We start from the raw sequence: 16,249 nt of genomic DNA, 5'->3' as shown, positions 1-16,249 counted from the left end.
AGCCGCCTCTGCACAAGCACATGGGTCACAGCTGCAAGATGAAGCAAGGGGGGAAGTCTCCCAACTCAATCCTTTACAAAAGGCTGAATCCCTCTTTGATATATTCCACATATTAAACAGTTACAAATACAATTTAACATTAAAATATACACCTGCTCTGGAGTAAATGACAAGAAACAGGCTGACCATGCAAAAAGAGCTTTGCCCTAGTAATACTTTATATACCAAAATGCTTTATAACCCTCTCCTCCTGTTCAACATCCTGCAGGGCTCTAAGTACTTTTAAAATGAGCACACACCATGGAGATCATTCCCAAAAAGCTCTGTCCATCCTACCAGCTGCTCAGCAGTGGCAAGTGGAGCACTGGGATACAGAAAATTGCCAGAGGTGTCCAATATTTTAAGGGACATTATACAAGACTTTGCATTAGGAGTGACAGTGATTGAGATGACAGCAAGCATATAGAAATACCAAGGATCCAGCTACTTCCATTGCAGCTGGAGCTGGTCCAGGACTAGGAAATAGCTGTGAAATTCCCACTGCAGATGTAAAGAGAAAACTTCCCCAGGCTCTGAAAAACATCAGATCTCCAGCAAAAATCTCATCTGAGGTTTCCATTCCACCACCTTTCCCAGGCTAAACTATTCTTCTGGACTTCAATATAAATTGTTTGAGAGCTTCATCCCAAAAATCTCAAGAAATCTGAAGAAATATGCAGCTGTTTTGAGCACTTCCAAGCTCCTGCAAAAGAGCAATTTTCCTTACATGGTATCACCAGTCCCCATTCCTGGCAAAGCCATGTGGCTGAAGGCATGTGCAGCTCAGTTCTTCCACTGCCTATGGAAATATCCTCCAGCATTTACCACGAGGCTGCACAAGTCTGTACAACAATTTAACTCCTTCCTTGGTGCATCCATCCTCTCAACTCTGAGTAATCAGCTGCTCAAGGCACCAGATCTGTGCTCCCAGCCCTGAGAAGCATCTTGTGCACTTTTAAAATGAAGGCTCTACATGGAAGAGGTGAAGCTGAACCACCTCCCACAGCACACAAGCAGCAACTCCCTTTTCCACCAACTCTTCCCACAGCCCCTGTCTGTGCACCCAGCTCCATGGACAACCACAGGGCTCCCCTGCCACACTGCTTTAGCCACTACCAAGAGGCAACACCACATCACAGACAGAGAAGAAAAACACCAATGCCAAAGCCAAGCCAACAGTCTTTCAGTGATGAACAAGCCAGGTTGCAGCTCAACTGAATGGATAATTTCAGCAAAGTTCGACATTTTTTGTTTAGTCCATCCTCCTTGAAATAATCTCAAGATTCAGATTTAGAATACAGCTTAACAATTCCTGCAGGCCAGAAGATTTTTGCTAAATCCCAAGGCATTCTTCTTCTCCAGTTCCTTCCTTTTCCACTTAGGATAGACTTCAACTTGTTTTTGCAGACCTGCAAGCAGCAGCTCCTTTTAATTCCAGTGACTAGTATTCCTCCTTCAGATCACTGCCAAACCTGTCTGCCAGATCTGAAGTGTCTTTGGCCTTGTTTTCTGCTTAACTAGGTTGCACATTCTCAAGACAAGCACTCTTAAGTCCTTTTGCTAAAGGTGTGATGTTGCAATGTTGCTGGTGTGAAACACTGTAATTGAGCTTTATAGGTTTTTTAACTGTTTGTTTCTGTTAGGTAATGCATTTCTTGCATTTTTCCATCAGAAGTTTCTTAGTAGATACTAAAGAACAGACCAAAAGAAATCAAACTCAACAGCCTACACTGCTGCTATTTCAGCCAGGCAGTTTAGAGGAAGAACCAGGAGAAAATTACCAGATGAAAAAAAACCCAAAAACAAAAAACAAAAATAGGTTTGAGGTTTTTTTTTTAGTTTCCTGCAAAGGGAGACATACAATTGCTTGACCACAGCAATCAAACACAGCAGAGTAACAGCCTCTGCAGCTGCTATTTTGGAAGATGACAATCACTCTCTGATGCTGGTTAAACCTGGGCAAGAATACATGTGCCCACCATAAATGCACTGCACCCCCAAACTGGGAACAGCAGCACCCAATTGACACTTGCCATAGTGACCAGCCTGGGAGCTGCATGGCTTAGGAGGAAAAACCCTTCATGTCTACAAGGGAAAAAATAAAGGTAACGCACTGAGGAGGCCTAGTTAAGAGAGGGTCAGAAAGCAGATGCAGCAGAACTCACACAGATATCCAGACTCCAAAGCACCTCACAACCCTTTCACCCAAGGAAGGCAAGCGCTAAATTTGCTAATTCAGATTGTTAAACAGTGCTCCTTACAGGAAACACAGAGCTGTATTTCTTCCCTACTTCCCAACATTCAACTGTGCCACATTATTTCAACCTTACATAAACAAGGGGTCAAAAATATAAGTTTGTGCAAAGCACAAATGACTTCCAATTCCAGGAGGCATCAGTGGACCCATCCTCTCTCCTGAGCCCTTGCTGAGGTACTCCTTCTGCAAGAGGTTCACCTATCACACAGGTCACAGCCCTGGTGATACAGCTCGTGCTGCTGGGCCATGGTCTGTACCAGGAAAAGCAATGCCTGACATCAGTGTGGCCCTCCTGGCTGTCCCTGAAGTGCCAGCACAGCTTGGGACTGTGTTTGTTCAAGGCATGTCCCACCCACATCCAGCACTGGGGTCTGGCTCACAAGGAATTCTCTCCATTAAGAATCTTAAACCAGTTGTGGAGCATTTTCTGCTTCCTAAATGAGCCATTCCCATGTGAAATTCAGGGCTGTATGTGCTCTTCATCAACTGGTGTTGCTCCTTTGTTTTCATCTCTGCACTGATACAACCCCTGAGGACATCTTCCTTCCTTCCTTATTATTAAGACTCATGTCCAGTTCACTATATGGTTTCTGCTGCTCTAAAACTCTAACCCAAATTCAATCTATTCAGATAAAATAATGGTGAGGTAAGGGAAAATTCTCACTGCTTGCACTTGAATATTTTGTAGCTTCTGAGGTGCAAGATTCCAAATGAGTGAATGGAAGATACCAGCTCCCTGCAGCTGATTTGGCAGCCAACTGCATCCCACCAAAGAGCAGATTTACACACTAACAAGGTCACTAGTTAAAAATATGGCCCCTGCTCAGACACACAATGATCAAGTGTCTCTGGAATCAGTGATGAAAATTAAACAGCCATTAACTACATGGAAGAAAGCTGTCTCCTCTTATCACCTACTATTTCAAGAATAGCACATTACATGCAACTTGATGCATTTAACCAGGCCATTTTATAACGAGGTATGCACAGCATATCTGACCCTCTGTAAATAAAATCCCTTATAAGGAGTCCAACATTTGGCATGGGAGGTCCACCACAGTGACAAACAGCTGCCATGTGAAAGTTGAAGGAGTAAATCCCCCATTGTATCATTTCAAGGTATTTGTGGGGTTTAAAAAAAAAAAATTCAATTTTATTCATCTGCACAGATGAATAAAAGTTACTTCTAAGAATCAGGGAACATTTATAGTAATGCCTTCCCCTATGTCACTTCATTCATATACACCGTGACAGAGATTTGCTGTTGCTGTATTTCATTTCCTTCTTGAATTTCATTTCCTTCTTGGATTTCACTGGTGTCATTCCAATGGTCAAACTGCATCTTCCAAGGAAACCAAGGCCACTGCTTCAGAGCAGATGGAAAAGAGGTCTCACAGGCTGGTTTGTACTAAAAATACCAGCAGGAACAGAGAAGTACAGGCTCACCATGAGAATCTGTTTCCCTGCCTGGCCAGTCCACTGGAATCCCTGGGATATTTCCCATACAAGGCCAAGAGCACAAGTCAGCATGAGCACAACTTTAACCTGTCTTTTAAAGAAAGTTGTTAGAGGTTCAGAGGAGGTTATGAGCAAACAACTGAAAATACACACTCATCCTAGGAGCCACTTAATACTGGCACATTATTAGTATTGCTTTAGAGAGAAAAAAAATTACATGCAGGTGGCTTCAGTCTTCTTTGTATGTTCTGTCATATATGGAATAGCCTTTGGACAAAATAGTTAAGAACAGAGGAGAGGATACCAGCTCAGGTAACCAAGGGTTTGGTAAACTGGAATTTATGGCCCTCAAAACTGAGTAAAAATATGCACTCCAGAGGCCAAGCTGAGTGACACCTGGGCAAGTGCTCCAGGGTACAAACACATTCTGCAGCTAACACCACAAGCTGAGGTGTGAAAGAACAGGTTCAGCTGGTTTTACAAAAATATCCTCAGTCTGCTGGTAACAGACAACTGGAGGAACTCAGTGCTGCCCGCTACAGACTCCTCAGATTAGCACTTCTTAAAAATTAATAAAATGGTTTATTTTATATATACATATGTTCCAAAAAAATTATACAGTTAAAATATCAAATTAGTGATCTGGTAACAATACTGTTCAAAATAATCTCTTTTGTATGAACATTAAAATACACATTTTGAAAAGCGTTTCCTTTTAGTGCTTCCAAAGCACAGCGTGTGCCAAGGCCACCTGAAGAATCTCCGTCCTCCTCACAGGATGAAAGAGAACTGAAGTCGGGGACCTGGGAAGCCTCAGGTGCACTTTCATAATGTCTGCAGACAAAACAGAAGAGAGTCTGAGGTAGATTGTTTAGTGACCATCAGGTGGTAACAGTCACAGGGCTGTCTTTAGCTTTCATTAACACAATAGCAGTTTCTTTACTCTCAATCTACACTGAATCTCAAGTTTAAAGGCATGGCTAGCAGTTCTTGGGAACAAGACCCTTGTCTCTGTGGTGGCAACATGCAATTTTACCAGTGCAGGTGTTTCTGGGAGGGTTTTTTTGGGAACACACGGGCTCTCTCCACGATGCAGACTGTGTGTGCATTTGACAGTGCCCCATTTTAGTGCAACCTGCTGCCTATAGCACGTAAATGTCTAATGACAGCGTTCAAATGAGTAAATTCTCATCACCTGCAGGAGGGGCAGCAATGGTTATTTTCTTCCGCCTGTTGAGCAAAGAGCACCCTCCACAGGAAAAAGCCACACCTTTCATAGCAAATCCTTAAGGTTATAGCCCAGCTGCCGAATCAGGCTCTTAAAGTTAAAGCTCCACTGCTTCTTCTCAGACTGTGACAGTAAAATCACTTGACTGCCGAGATGGTAAGGGCAGCAGCTACATCCTCTTCCACTCTTCTGTGGCACAGCAAACTCATTCCTGGTCCACATTCGTCTGTCCGGAACATTATTATCTACTGTTGACATGATTAACTCTGTTGGGTGGGCTGGTGAAATCTAGTTCCTCTAGTATTCTCTCTAAGTGTTGTATTAAGACCCGTTTTTTAAACCTACAGAAGAGAGGGAGAGCAATATAAATTTCTTTTTCCAAAAATACAGTTGAACAACTCAAGAATATTCAGCCATGATAAATCATATTACCAGAGGCTCCTTGTTGCCAGTAGGGAAGAGCTTTCTTTATTTGTGGCATTAGAATGGCTAGAAAATTTAATACATCTGCCCCTCCCCAACCCACTCATATTTTGAGTTGGTCTTTAATAACAACCTATTATCTCTCTAATTCATATTTAAACTTTAAGTAAGGACCATTTACTACATAAAAATGTAACGGTAGTTTGACCACTAAAAAAATTATAATTCTGTCAAAACAGAAAATCAAAAATACTAGCACTGATAAAGTTTATTATTTACTACCATGATCTAAATTAATATTTAATTTATGACTCTGAGTCATTTCTATCTATACAAACCTTGCTGCTTCCTTGATAGCAAATTCAATGAAATACTTCTGAATTTCCATAGGTCCTTGCACCTCCTCAAGAAGAGAAAATATTTTTTCATAATCTAAAAAAGAGATGAAAATTCAACCATGTATTAAAAATGAATGTTGCAGATGCAATTTCAGAAAAGCTCAAGAGCCAAAAAGGAAAAGCGAAGCCCAATTTCATGTATCTCTGTATGATAAAACACATAAGGCAAGAAAAACACATGCATTAGCTTTAAGAGCAGAACACGGGTGATAGAATAATTTAAAGTAATAGTGATGATCTGGGAATTCAAATGTGGCACCAAAGATTAAGGTTCTCATTAAAGAGCAGCAGCTAGGAACATTTATCCTCAGAAAATGGAGGCTGGGTAGAGAGAAGCCTCCCATTTCCATGATCACAGTTAACATGCACGGGGCCACCAAACCCTGATCTAGCCTGGAGCCATCGTTTCTGAAAGCAGAGGTTGCCATTAGATCTCTAGAAAGACAAATTATCAACCCTTAGTGTGAGCACAACACAACTGTCCCATTGGTACAAGGTAAATATATCCACTGCAAAAGAATAAACTAGACATATTAAATTGGAAACAAATTTAAAACCAGCACTGTTTCACTACTTTCCATAACTGACCCCAGTATGAATACATTTATGGTGCTGTGACCAAGAATCTGCTGTAGAGGGCAGTTTCCTTGGGGAAGAAGAGAACCCTGGAAAAATGCCTTGGGAAACTCCATTTTCAGTGCCATAAGCAAAAGGCTTATTCACATGCTTTCTATGCAAATTGTTACTAGAAAGTTCTTAGTTCTCTGTGTTATCATAGGTTGATTTTTGGTGCAAGAATTTTAATATTCTTAATCGTTGTCCCCCATTGGACCCTTCCCTCAGACCCCACCTTAACTCCCCACCCACATCAGGGTGCATAAGTACCTCTTGTCTGACCAAAGACCCCGCCTTTGGCATTTTGCCTTTTGCCCCTTGTTACTGCCTTGATCCAGTTCGGTTTCTTATTTTAGTATTATTAAATTTACTTTTTGGACAACGGGATCAAAGCTGTCTCTCTCTCCATTAAGTTGCCATTGGGCTGAGTCCCGAGGAAACTCAAAGGGGCCTGATCATCTGGACTCAGACTCCAGGGAGTTTCAGTCTGCTCTGAGTGATGCAGTAGACAGAGGGAGGATAAATGGTCAGACCTCTGAACAGATGTACATATTCAAGCCACTACAATTTAGCTTCTTTTGTTGATGACTGAATTCTGCAGCAAGACAGGTGACTCACACTGAACACACTGTTTTACTCTACATCACCATTTACTAGGCATGAATTTGGAATAAAATTGGACAAGCCCACTTTGCAGAATGTCACTTTTAGTCTTCAGTTCTTACAAGTTTGCAACTCTTAGTGTTTCATCACTAATTAGTCTCACAAAATTAAAAAAAAAAAAAATCACTCTGCTAGAAACTGTTACTACTCCCTTTCAAGCATATTCAGAGATGCACCCTTACAGAAATGTGCCTTTGCCCTGCAAAGGGAGTTTTGATGGACACAGAGCAACAAACACACTGTGTACACAGGAGCAGTGCAGCCTAAGCCAGAGCATTCAGCCTCATTAGATCACTGGTAACAAAACCAAAACCTCTGAAAGGTGCTGCTTTCACAGGGTACCTCTTATACCAGTTAACTTGTCTTCGAGGGCAAACAGGGTGACTTGGCACTCAACCTCCCAAGCACAAGTCTAAACTTCAACTCACCTGCACAGCATTTGCTCCTTTTTTGCCCCTCCATTGCTCATTTATGAGCAACCAGAAATCACTCAAAATCTGAAGTTGTGTGTATACTGAAAATAGCTCCTTTCTTCCAGGAAAACTTTTCTCACACCACATATAATACATACTACTAAAATAAAGAAACCCAAATAACTTACTTCTTCCAGGCTTGCGAACCTCTTTCATCACTTTGATTTTGATGTCAGCATTGTTTCCTTCCAACATGGTAGGTGTTATTTTAAAGGAATTTGGCACAGATTCAGAAGTAGACTCTATGGCCTGCTTTTGGTCATCTCCACTCACACTGTAATTCAGAGGCCCTCGAACAAGTGCATTGGTACCAGGTTTATGATCCAACCCATCTTCACTTAAACAATTGAATTCAACAGGTAAGGAGTCTAAGTCGTTGGGTAACATCTCATTCTCTCCCACAGCAGCTGGAACCACAGGAGCCATTTGCACAGGTAAGCCATCAATTTGCTTCTCCATTGACTGACAATTTTCTGCTTTCTTCTCTCCATTGCCATCTTGGACAACACTGTTACTGGTATCTACAAGTGAAAAATACATATCTTACTGGTGCATAAGTGCAGCATCAAAAGAACTAAACAGAAGTAGCTCTGTATCCTTTTTGTCTGAAGTGCTGTGTAGCAATCTGACAGCACTGGACAACACTCTAATACTTTTATTCAACTGTGGATGTAACCAAGGGAATACTTCCCCTTTGGACTGTTACATCTCCTATCACTATTGTGAAGTCTCCATGTTCTGTATTCCTAGTGCAATGTCATGACTCCTAAGTAAACTCATGTCTTCCTTCTCTTCCCAAAACCCAGCTAACAGAGTTTTCTTCTGACTCCATTTGCTGAAACAGGTGGGTATGAAAATTCCTGTTTGTGGGAAACTAAACAACTGTATTTTAACTTGCCTTCTTTGCCACAGAATACACAAAGAAAAACTAAAAGCTGATCTGAGATACTTTCTATCTCCAAACAGCTTTTTTTTTTTATTTCAGATTTCATCAGCTGTAGCAGCAGCCTGTTTATCTAAGCCAACAAAAGAAACCCACTCCTACATAACAGCGAAGCACAGACACGCTGGCAGAACCTTTTCCCTTCCTCCCCAAACCCCCCGCCACCCAAGCTGCTGTACCACAGCTCAGTATACCTTTATTTGCTGGGACACCCTTGAGGATCAGGTAGGAGGGGAAGCCAGGAGCAGCGGGTGGCCCCTTGCCACCCACGTGGTTGGTGACGACGGGCGGTGACTGCGGCCGCCGCAGCAGAGGGGACATGCTGCGCCGCCTCTTCAGCGACGCCGGCGTGTTGGGCTCCCCGGGACGCTTGATCTTGTTCTGGGGCCCAGCCACAAACTCATCGGCTTCATCTATCATCATACCCTGAAAAAAAAGTAATAATTGAAGTAGCAGTACAAAACAGCAACTGTTTCACCAATCCACTGATGAGTCGAGTCCCTTTGTGTTCAGACTCAAATGGCTTTCAGAACACTTGACAGCTCTCAGAACAGAGATACCCAACGTAACCAGAGAGAGCCCAGTGCCACTCTGTAAACCAGCACAATTCCACACACATTCCTCTTGGACCACATGGGAGACATCCCTCCTTTCCACAAGCTGCACAGGTTAGCAATATATTGTAGTTGTGGGGGAGAAATTCTACTCACAAATTATTTCAAGTTGCGTTAAATATAAAGGCACAGCAGGCAGCAAGGCCCCTCCTACCTTCTTGTCCTGTTTAAATGGATTGCCAAATGTATGGAGTCTTTTTGGTTGATCTGGATCAATTTCCCGAAGAGGTGAAGGCATCATTTTCAGGTATTCCTGGTAATTTCCCATCTGAGCAACAGGAACACTATGAAGGCAGTCTGCAACAGAAAAGAGATCTTAATTTAGTCTTAAAATTCAGGCAATACAAACTTCACACCTCAATTTCAAGTGTTAGCATTTAAGAACTAGAACTGATTATTTCTTTTGACTACAGAGGATGAGCTGAAAGACTACAATTGTGGAACTAAGCCTGGCAAGAGCTGAGCTTAATTGGCAGAAGAATAAAAAATAAGCAAGTTTAATTTCTATCCTGAAACTGCATCTTTAGACCACCAGCACCTCACAAAAAACAGAGAGCTCCTCTCTGCCGTAAGCCCCCATCACTTTATAACACGTCTACTGAACCCTGATGAATGTGAAAGCTCTTGCATGAAACTTATTTTAAATTTCAAAGCAAGGATGACATCTTGCATGACAGAAGGCAAAGATTTCCTTCCTTCCCCTTCAGAGTCAAGAAAAGGACATTGTCTGACTCAGCAAGAGATGCAATGGCCACTTCTGCTCCCACACCAGAGACAAAAACCATTACCGTAAGAAAATAACAAAAATAGCTGTCTTCTCTTCAAACTATTGATGAAGAACTGTGACTCCTTACCTTCATCCTGCCCCAAGATAAGCCTGTGTGTTTTCAGAAGATTGGTTCTCATTCTAGTTAGCTGGTCTAGAAGACTGCGACGAGGAATATCATATGCATTTCTGAATGCCTGTGGCTTCAAATCCTAGTTTTGTAACAAAATAAGTAACTTTCAGTTAATCCATCAGTTCACATACATGGAGAAATTCCACTATGAACTGTAATACCATTAACTTTTAAAAAATATTCTTAAGTAACTTTAGAGCTTCATAACTGGCTACAAGCAGCTCAGTGGCTATCTTTTCAACACCAGCTTGTTCAACATTAATGCTTTCAGCTCCATTAAGAGTAAGCACATTAATTAGTGGATGAACAACAATAGCTGTCTTTTGCAGAGGCTGGCACTTAAAACACAGTAATTTTCATTTACTACCATGGAGTTTTCAAAGTGTCCCAAAATCAAGTGCAAAAATATTGCATTTATTCTTCTCCCTCCTTGTGTCTATGCTGTACTCATCACAGTTCAGCCAAGGTACTTCTTTCTACACTAAGTCCATAAAAGTTACCCATTTAAAACAGATGAGATTAACTGCTTAGTCATGCAAGATCACAGTGCTGTTTACCTTGTTTAAAAGTCCTATGTGGAATCCAGTAAATTCTTTAACATTCATTTCTGACAGTCTCAGAGGAGATTCCCCAGTGATCCCATGCAGCAGTTGTTTAAAATCCCTACTGTGTACCAAGGAGAGGCCACTAGAATGATTTTTCACTTTTATTCCAATTTCTTGTGGAACTTTCTTACCCACTGAACCTATTATCCGTTCCGATTCTATTTTTGTCTAAAATGGAATCACACCATGAGTTAAAGAATCAGCACATTCTCAGTACAAAACATACAGTACATATAGCAGAATAAAGCTACAAATTTAGTTCCCTACTACCTACCCAGGGATATATTGGATTACATAGATTAGATTTCAAGCATAAAGAAATCCTAATGTGCTAGCATATCAAAAAATATTTAGCCAGTGTATCTAAATTTATATGCCAGTAGGAGGTCTGTGAATATCCCTGATTTTGCTGCAAGTCTGTGACTCTCTTGTGTCCCTGAAGAACCATCTTTAAAGGGAAAGAAAAACCAAAATGGAAGGTAGAATGCCTTAGGTTACAATAAAGTTGCATCTAAAACAACAGTATTATTCAGATATAATAATATAATTTCAGTTTAATTTTGAAGCAACCTATGAACTAAGGTTTGCCCTGCATGTTTGTAACAATATAAGGGAGAAAAGTTGCAAAAGAAATCTGTTTTATGAGTACATTTCTAAAAATGTATCACTTCTCCAATTAGCACAGATTTCTTACTACAGCTACAGAGAATTTTACTGTATTAAGCTCTAACTGTATTCAGAGTTAAGGTTTTTTTTACCCACTAGCAATACCTCCAAAGGGAAAAAAAAAAAAAAGCACCCAACCAACCAAAACCCAAAAACCTACTCTGATTGCAAGATCCACTTCCCCCAGATCTCCTCTGCAGTGTTTGCTTTATTATCTGTGGGAAACGGAATTTAAGGACAGCAGGAACACAGCAGAATTCTGGAACTGCCTGTGCCTATACAGGAGCTTATAATGCATTCCACACATTCAAACTGTTCCATGTGCTGAGAATGTCTGTGAAAGCCACAGCAGCCATCTTGAGTCATTCCAACTCCACAGTGTAGATAAATCATATGAATTTGCATATCATTAGATTACCAAAATACCACAGGAAGTTTTATTGCTAGTAGATGCTCAGTCATTCAGAGGCTCTGGAATGTATTTTGTGCATTCTTTAAGGCAGAGGATTTTTTCTTTTTAATTTTAAGGCTGCACTGCTTCCCCACTGTCTTCTAGGTATTGAACTGCTGTTTTAAGAGTCCCTCATGCTAAGGAGGAAGAATTCCAGGCCCTTACACCTGGAATGGCAGTCTTGGCAAAGAGAAGAAGATACATAGGCCTATTTCCCACCAGGTCACACTTAACACATAGAAAGACTTTGACCTGAAGGAAACAGGAAGCTCAGTTATAAAGTTTGAACTGTGATTTTACTCCCCACAGACAAGAACACACATTTTGGTTTTTTTTTCTTTTTGAAAATACACATTGCCAAGGGACACATGGAAATAAACATAAGACTGAAAGCAAGCCTCTGACTTCAGCTGTGAAAAACAATGGCAAGAGCAGCCATAAATCAAATTAGTGATTATATTTGGAGTTTAAAGTCTAGCAGATATTTAAAGTATAGCTGAAGAGATTTCATTTGCATTCCTCTCCACCACTTACAGAAGGCACAATCACTGGCTACAGAACCATACTGGATTCATCCATATTTACAGTGGAAATGCTCACCAATCTTCAATTATAATATATGCTGCACACCCATATGAACTCCCACAGGGATTAACTGCTTTATAATGAGATTACCACAAACTAAATAATCAACACACTTCTAATTGCAAAGGTTTCATCAATACTACCTGTTGGCTGAGTTTTTTAAGGTAAGAGATAACACTGTAACTAAGTCCACAATCTAAATTATCTGATATCAGATTTGGAGCTCCCATCATCCTTAGGGCTTTCTTTAATGGCTATAAGGAAAACAAAATACACAATAGTAAGAGAATAAGTATTTAAAAAAGAAATTTATAAGCTCAATTATAGGAAGCTAAGGCACATAGATTAGTGCTCTAGCTTTTCCACTTTTGGCCACTAAAATTCAAGTCTATTCAGATAACGTGAAATGAGTTTGGTGTCTTAACTAGCTCACAATGGACATTATGCCACATCACCAAGACACCACACAGCGTGGTGCCACTGGTAATTTCCACTCAAAGGCTCAGGTCCAGAATAGCCGGGATGATGCAAGTCCATATTGAGGTGCATTGTCCAAGCTACACGTAAAAGGTGACACAGTGCCTGCCTCCACCCTTTATTTGGCCCAGTCAATATCACCTTCCCAAGTTCTGGCACTTCACCCACATTAACAAACAACCTAATCTGCATTTTCTTTATCCAGTTACAAAAATAATGCCAAATTTGGCTTCTCTGAACGTTCTGAAGTACTTTTGATCAAAATTCATTTAATATTTAATGATTAGAAAACACAATTATGAAACACTTAAGATATTAACATAGCTACTACTACTACTACAAAACTTCTACAATTTTTTTTTTTTTAAATTCTTAAAAACATTTGCTCTAATCTACATACCTCTGAAAGGCAGAATGTTAACTACCTAAAATGCCATCATAATTATGTAAAAAAAATTTACTATGAAGAGGTATGATGCAAAGGACTCTGGTCACACCAGCCATTATACCCCACAGGATGAGATGCGAAGAGGAACATACCAGTAAGTAGTAAGGAGGCATTGTTTTTAAGTAGTTGTCAAAAGCCTGTCGCCACTTCAGATTTGGCTTAAGTTTGTGAACCTTAAACAAGTCATCTGCAACAAGGAAAACAACAAAAGAAGGTATAATTTATACAGTCCCAGACCTTTAGCTTTGTCCAAAATAATACCTGCCAGCTTTCCCCCAGTTTTCTCCCCCCACCCATCTCCCAATGGGGCTTCCCTCCAAAAACTGCTCTTAACCTGAGGTGTGAAGGATTGGGAATCCCCAGTCCTAGCTGCAGTAGGCAATCCAGAGCAAGTCCCCATTACAAGCAAACTTACAACATACACCAGACTTAAACACTGCACACAACTACCAGCAGCATGGAAGGTGCAACAGATCCACCTGTTAAAGAGTTTTACCTCCCTTGCCTCTCTCTTGCACATCAGGGAGTCCCTGTATCTGATTGAATCAAATAACATTAATTTGGTTCAATTTCCATTTTCAAACCAGCTTTCTTCTGTTCAACCTGTATGATGAATTCTGGTCTTCAGTAAAAATATTCTTTGGCATCAAAGGGAAAGAATTAAAAAAGTCCAATCAGGGAATCCTTTTGGCCAGCTTTGCTGGACTTGCTGCCAACAGTAGCGGCTGCACCCAGCAGACAAGGGGTTACCTCCAGCTACACAGCTACACCACCTGCCTCATGCCAGGGCAGCAAAGTCTCCCACAGGTATAGATAAGAGACAGAAATTAGCTACAAAAACTGCTGTCCTTTAAGAGAGGGGCAACCAGACATTTCTTTCCTTTGGGCACTTTGCTCATTCCAGGTGTGCATCTGGCCATTTAGGAATGGCTGAGGTGAAGCATGGGCCTATTTGCTGTGCACACTATGAACTGTGACTGTGGTCTCTACACCAAATAGCATCCTGCAATTTACCATTTGCAATTATGAATTACCCACTGAAATAAAGGTTCTTAGTAGGACTGTAGCATGCTGGCAAAGTGAGGCTAATGGAAGGATATGCAGGTCTGGAGAAAGGGATGTCCAAAAATTAGCTGGGGAGAGCTGCAGGAGACAGAGATACAGAGAAGAGGGTGTGCAAAAGACAGATGCAGCAAGGAAATTGTTTTCTCCACATTGAGTTTTCAGGAAGATATATCTGGAGAAAAAAATTTGACTTGCATAGTACTCTGCACAAATTGAACAGATATTATGATACTACTTCCCAAGTTTTCATAGACAACCCACACTCAATTACAAGTATTTTCCAATCTAAATGAATTCTGGAGTACATATAAAAACCATACTACAGATGATACTTCTTTTCTTCTCTGGCCTGAAGAAAGTGGGCTGGAGTTGGAGAGGACAAATCAAAATTCCATTTAAAATCTCAATATACTTCAAGCTTAGCACTATTATACAAAAGAACCTGGGATGATATCATGACATATGGCAAATATAACATCCATTCTTATCTCATAGACCTATTACCTTTTTGCAGCAAAATGCAAGTTAAACTACACCCCTCTCAAAATTCAACATAAAAAAAAAAAAAAAACCTTAAAAAGCAATATGTTCAATATTATAGTATGTCCTAATATTTTACAGTCTATGAGCTGGTTGAGTACAGCTTGAACCTTAAACCCCTTATCAGCACTCGATTAGTGTCTCACTTGCTGCACTGTGAGGTTGTACCAGTAAGAGCACAGCACTATGACATGGCACAGCCACTCCTCAGCTCAGCCAGCTGGGATCCTGATCCACAGCACAGTTCTACTCCTAGACATCAAATGCAAAAGCACCTCCCTGATCTCTGCTATCCTAGGAAAAACTTCTCAAACCTATGCAGAGCTTTAGCTTTTTAAAAATCAGAGTCTCCCCACAGCACAAACTCATTGCAGGAACTGCCGCCCTCTCCAAAGGGTGGTAAACACAGCCACAAGTTTCAAAGAGAACTTCACCATCAGCATCTTACCTGCCTCTACCTTGAGAGTTTGAGACACACACTGTTAGCAGATTGCAACACAGGCACTTGAAAGGCACTTTCTCCCCTGTGCACTGGGTTGTACATGGTGATTTATACAAATAAGCAAACTAACAATAATGCAGTTAACTATGTCTTTCATAGATTAAACCCCAAACTTTTGCAGCTAAAAATCAAAAAATCTTGAAAAAATCCTTACATAATTTAGTTTTACTTCTACCTAATTATTTTCAGATAGTTATTTCTGTATAGTCCACTTAATGCAGAATTCTTTTTACTTCTGAACTCAGAGGGAGTTAAAAGCACTGTATAATTGGGAACATGGTATTAAAAACCATTAGGAACAGGCTGCAAGTTGCAACAACTCAAGGAATCAGGTAAAACCACACAGACCAGTTAACTGAAAACTGTATTGCAAAGTCTTTATCCATTTCAGATTAATGTACAAAACAAACCAAATTGTGACAAACAGGACAACAATACACACTTTTAACACTCAGTACTATAGAAGGGGGCTGGATGCACCTTTTAAGATCAGTGAACAGTTAAAAAAAAAGAACATGAGAGAGAGGAGAGTCAGCAGGTAATTTAGGTAGTTCAGCTGGAGCCTAAATTACAACAGTTCATGCACTATGTAACCCAAAGTAAAACTTAAAACTTTTTGCTTTTTTTAAAATCACCACTCACATTAAATTCCACCTGAGCAAATACACCACCATTCCCTGTTGACTCCTGTAATTCCTCTAATTATGCACTAATAGAGACACTATTCTAGGTAGTAGATTCATGATTTTACATTCACAGAAAACAGTTTCCTTCCCTGCAAACCATCTAGCCAAAAATAAGGCACTGCAATGGAAAACAGCATCCATCATTACCTAAGAAAGGTATTGTGTCACTGTTTCCCCATTGATACAAAATGTATCAAAATGTATTTGGCTGTCC

At 40.5% G+C, this 16,249-nt stretch overlaps 1 protein-coding gene across 7 annotated transcripts in view; it reads right to left on the bottom strand.

The window, feature by feature from the left end:
- Nucleotides 1–4,313: 4,313 nt before the first annotated feature.
- INTS6L (integrator complex subunit 6 like) overlaps nucleotides 4,314–16,249 on the bottom strand; it is a 55,277-nt gene continuing 43,341 nt past the window's right edge. For 2 of the 7 annotated variants that reach the window (XM_040088923.2, XM_040088925.2), the window contains 9 exons: nucleotides 13,335–13,429; nucleotides 12,461–12,571; nucleotides 10,568–10,783; nucleotides 9,966–10,089; nucleotides 9,266–9,408; nucleotides 8,692–8,923; nucleotides 7,683–8,075; nucleotides 5,744–5,837; nucleotides 4,314–5,323 (listed from right to left, as the gene is read on the bottom strand). In XM_040088923.2, coding sequence (XP_039944857.1) covers nucleotides 5,224–5,323; nucleotides 5,744–5,837; nucleotides 7,683–8,075; nucleotides 8,692–8,923; nucleotides 9,266–9,408; nucleotides 9,966–10,089; nucleotides 10,568–10,783; nucleotides 12,461–12,571; nucleotides 13,335–13,429 — 1,508 coding nt within the window. In that variant the 3' untranslated portion in view covers nucleotides 4,314–5,223. Of the gene's footprint in view, nucleotides 5,324–5,743; nucleotides 5,838–7,682; nucleotides 8,076–8,691; nucleotides 8,924–9,265; nucleotides 9,409–9,965; nucleotides 10,090–10,567; nucleotides 10,784–12,460; nucleotides 12,572–13,334; nucleotides 13,430–16,249 lie in introns of those variants that run through there. The other 5 variants (XM_040088926.1, XM_040088928.1, XR_005704305.2 and 2 more) reach the window with 4 other exon arrangements.

Source organism: Hirundo rustica, chromosome W, assembly GCF_015227805.2.
Source record: "Hirundo rustica isolate bHirRus1 chromosome W, bHirRus1.pri.v3, whole genome shotgun sequence".
Classification (NCBI taxonomy): domain Eukaryota; kingdom Metazoa; phylum Chordata; class Aves; order Passeriformes; family Hirundinidae; genus Hirundo; species Hirundo rustica.
Note: the sequence above shows the minus strand (reverse complement) of the source record. Positions and strands in the feature narration are given on the sequence as shown.